The sequence below is a fragment of the Kryptolebias marmoratus genome, linkage group LG22, assembly GCF_001649575.2.
Source record: "Kryptolebias marmoratus isolate JLee-2015 linkage group LG22, ASM164957v2, whole genome shotgun sequence".
Taxonomy (NCBI): domain Eukaryota; kingdom Metazoa; phylum Chordata; class Actinopteri; order Cyprinodontiformes; family Rivulidae; genus Kryptolebias; species Kryptolebias marmoratus.
Window position 1 is genome coordinate 29,247,594 of NC_051451.1, and position 3,849 is coordinate 29,251,442.

Genomic DNA, 3,849 nt, shown 5'->3' on the forward strand with positions numbered 1-3,849 from the left:
CTATAAGATGTTCTGTATGAATCTATAAGATGTTCTGTATGAACCTATAAGATGTTCTGTATGAACCTATAAGATGTTCTGTATGAATCTATAAGATGTTCTGTATGAATCTATAAGAGGAACGTCTGACGGAGTTTAAGATCAAATATCCTTTAAGGTGAACAGAATAAATTCTGTAAATGTGGAGAAACAACAAACAGAACTCTGCAGATGGTTCTTCAGAGTTCTGTTAAAGAACTTCATGATGATAAGATTCTTGTTTCCTGTTTTAACTATGTTCTCATGTCTGGTTCTGGTTCTGGTTCTTGCTGCTGTTCATCGTCTCCGTTGTGTTTTTAGCTGTAAAACCTAATTTCTCCTCTGAGGACCAATGAAGCTGGACTCTCACAGTCTGGGTTTAACCAACACTTCTGAGCTTCTAGCGCCACCAAGAGGCAGTTCATGAAACCTCTGTCCAGCCAACAGCTTCCCTGAAGATGAAATAATTTAATATTTTATTAAATTATAACGACTCAGTCCTGCTCATCCTGGAGGAAACAATCAGCAGCTTTCATCCTGATAAAACACAGATAAAAACCTCTGCTGCCCCCTTGTGGCCATCTGCTGTCCTTCCATGAACCTGATCAGATTCCTGTTGCTGGTTCTGACCCGTCGGACCTGAACAGAACCAGGCTCCCTGCCCCAGTCTGAGCTGAAGGCTCTCCTCTTCATTATTATCAGTTTGAGTTTAAATATTAGAGAAAAAGGATTTAAATGAGTCTAACAGAGAGAGGTTGTGTGTGCGTATGTTTTCACCCCCTTCAGGGTAAAAAAATCTCCTAAACTCTGAACATTTCATCCATTATTGCATCAAAGATCTACCAGTCCGTGAAGGAATGCATATCGCCCGCCAGCCTTCCTGCCAGGGTGTCAGACTGAGCTCTGTATGACTCTCAGCTACTACCACACCTTATTTTAGCTCAATCTCTGTAAAACTGACTGAATTACAGCCTTTTGTGTTTTAAAGGTCAAAGGTCATCCCTCGTATTATTCTTCCACCTCCTCCAGGTGAGTAAAGTTCAGGTGGACCTGAAGCCAGACTGACACGAAGACATGAAGACACGAAGCCGGACTCACGGTGAAGTGCTCCAGGGATTTGTAGTTCTCGTCGAGGTAGACCCGGGCTCTGCTGAACTCCTTCATGGCATCACTGGACAGAAGCTCCCTGATGGACAACAACAAACAGATTCATCAGCTGCTGTCAATCAAACTCTGACAACCAACTCTAAATAAAAATAAACTCAGAACAGAATTTAGCCAGCCCAGCTCCATCTTATCTAAAGATCTTCTTCTTCCATGTTTTCCTAACAGAGCTCTTCGCTCTCAGACTGCAGGTTTACTTGTGGTTCCTAGAGGTTCTAAAGGTAGAACGGTTCTGGTTCTGGTGGAGGACAGGTCTTTAGTTGGATCTGAATCTGGATCTGAGAGGTTTGATGGTTTGTTCTTCTGCATGGTGTCCTCAGAGGACTTCTGATGTGAATCAAACCTGAAACCAGTTTCTTCTTCATGAGTGCCGCCTTGCTGCAACCAGCAGGGGGAGTCGTTGGCTCAGTTTAAACCAGATAAATCTACAGGCTACACTTCTTATAAACACTCCAAAACCTGAACAATTAAACCAAATTAGAAGCTCAGTTCTTACTTGACAAAACTGTCAACGTGTGCCATGGACGCCTCGTAGTTCTTCCCACCCACCTCCTGACAGTGCACCGCCAGGAAGTGGGGATTGTGTGCTTGGACCGTCTGTAACAGAAGAACAAGAACCGTTCAGAACATGGAACACAAACAACACAGAGTCGAGTCCAGTGTCTTCTGGATAAACTGAAATAAATAAAAACTCCATGCCGTGTCAGTGAGTTTAACATCGTCCTGCAGGTCTGCACGCAGGAAGAATGTGGCTAAAATCACACGTCACTGAATCCACAGAACAACTGCTCCACTGTCCCACCAAATGGAGACATTTGGACAAACATGTGGACATTTCTGTGCAGAAGTAGATCATCTGATGTAACAGCTGCAGTTGTCTCATCAGTCAGAAGCTTTGCTTCTTGTTAACAAGCATTTTATTTAATTAATGTTTGATTCTGTTACCAGAGGCGCCTCCGGGGTCTTCCTCCATCATTAAGACTCAATGTGACGGACGGAGCGACCAGAAAGGGACGTATGTCCACCCTTTTAGTTCAAAATGAATGAATTTGGGTGGTTTTTCATTTTATTTTATTTTATTTATTTACACAACACAATGAAAAAAAAAGGAAAAAAGCCCAAGGACCTTTTCTCAAAGTTTTCCTTTTAGCAAACCTTTTCTGAGGGATCAATATTTTTAATTGCAGGAAAAGTACTATAATATATAAAGTATATAAGAAATAAACCGTGTCAGGCTGCTTAAGCTTCCGGAGGACAGTAATAAGACCACCCTCCACCCTCCACCCTTCAGACGCTCATTTCTTTGATGATCCATCCATGTATGTCCATCAAGGCCCAGGACCAACATGCTTTTTGTCTCCTGTGTGTCCTTCTTGTCTCCGTATTTGTCCCTTTAGTCTCCTTCATCCTATTTGTCTCCCTTTGTTTGTTTTGGACTCTTTGCTGTCTTTGTGCATCCTTTTAGTGACGGAGACAGGGGCTGTTTCCCCGACGTCTGCAGAATATTTCCTGGTATATGAGAGACTTCTGGGTGTCCACCATCAGTGTCAGTCTTCTGTGGACAAAGACACCATCGGCGTCAGTCTTCTGTGAACAAAGACACCATCGGCGTCAGTCTTCTGTGGACAAAGACACCATCGGCGTCAGTCTTCTGTGGACGAAGACACCATCGGCGTCAGTCTTCTGTGGACAAAGACACCATCGGCGTCAGTCTTCTGTGGACAAAGACACCCTCAGCAGAAGAGGCTTCCTGCTTTGTGCTGAAAAGGTGACTGAGGACCAGCTGAGCAGGGTGTGGAGAGCGGGGATTAATCATTGCAGTGATTTTGTGAAAGTGTTGCAACAACCTAATCAGTTCCAGCTCGGTGTGGGTGTGTCGGGGTCGTAGTCTGCAGCTAGTGTGGCCAGTCCTGCTTCAGACTCTGAACAAACAAGTCCTGCTGATGGACATCAGCAGCACGCCGTGGATACGCTGCCACCGCAACAATAAACCACCTCAGCCTCACTACAGAGGTTTTGTGTTGACCAATTAGACTCCATCACTTAAAGGGAAGCCCCCTGTGGTCCTAATGCACACCTTAAGACCTCACCAAGACCCTCCAAAGACCTGGCTGAATTTGTTTGGGGTCTAAAGAGGGCCTCACCGGTTCCATCAGCCCCAAAGCAGACAGTGTTAACCAGGGGTCCACCTTTATTCCTTTATTTATCAGCCAATAAAGCCTTGATTAGACTCCACTTCCTCACAGGAGCAGAGACCAACATACTGACGGCAGCTGATTCCTCGATGCATCCCGACAGTGGAAACCTTCACACAGAGACAGCTGTTGAGTGACTGCCATCATGGCTAACAGAGCACTGCCGTACGGGACCGTTTGTCCACCTCACAGGGACATGACAGGGACAGGACACCGAGGTGTCCTTCAGTCCTCCGTTCTTCTCTGTGACCTGACATCTGTCTCATCATAAAACCTGAATGGAGTTTAAAGTCTGACATGTAAAGATCCAAACATATGTTCAAATTTCACCTCTTCTTCTACATTTGGACTTCCTAAAGCCACAACTGTAATAATGTTATACAGATATTAACTGTAATAATGTTATACAGATATTAACTGTAATATGTTACGCAGATATTAACTGTAATAATGTTACGCAGATATTAACTGT

At 44.2% G+C, this 3,849-nt stretch overlaps 1 protein-coding gene across 4 annotated transcripts in view; it reads right to left on the bottom strand.

Annotated features, from left to right (window-relative positions):
* LOC108246561 (inositol polyphosphate-5-phosphatase A) overlaps positions 1-3,849 on the bottom strand; it is a 171,753-nt gene that overhangs the window by 108,992 nt on the left and 58,912 nt on the right. For all 4 annotated transcript variants that reach the window (XR_005232672.1, XM_037973684.1, XM_037973683.1 and 1 more), the window contains exons 3-4: positions 1,679-1,779; positions 1,117-1,204 (exon numbers count right to left, since the gene is read on the bottom strand). Coding sequence is in view for 3 of the 4 variants with exons in the window: in XM_037973684.1 (XP_037829612.1) it covers positions 1,117-1,204; positions 1,679-1,779 (189 nt within the window). In the remaining variant the exon portion in view is untranslated. The remainder of the gene's footprint in view (positions 1-1,116; positions 1,205-1,678; positions 1,780-3,849) is intronic.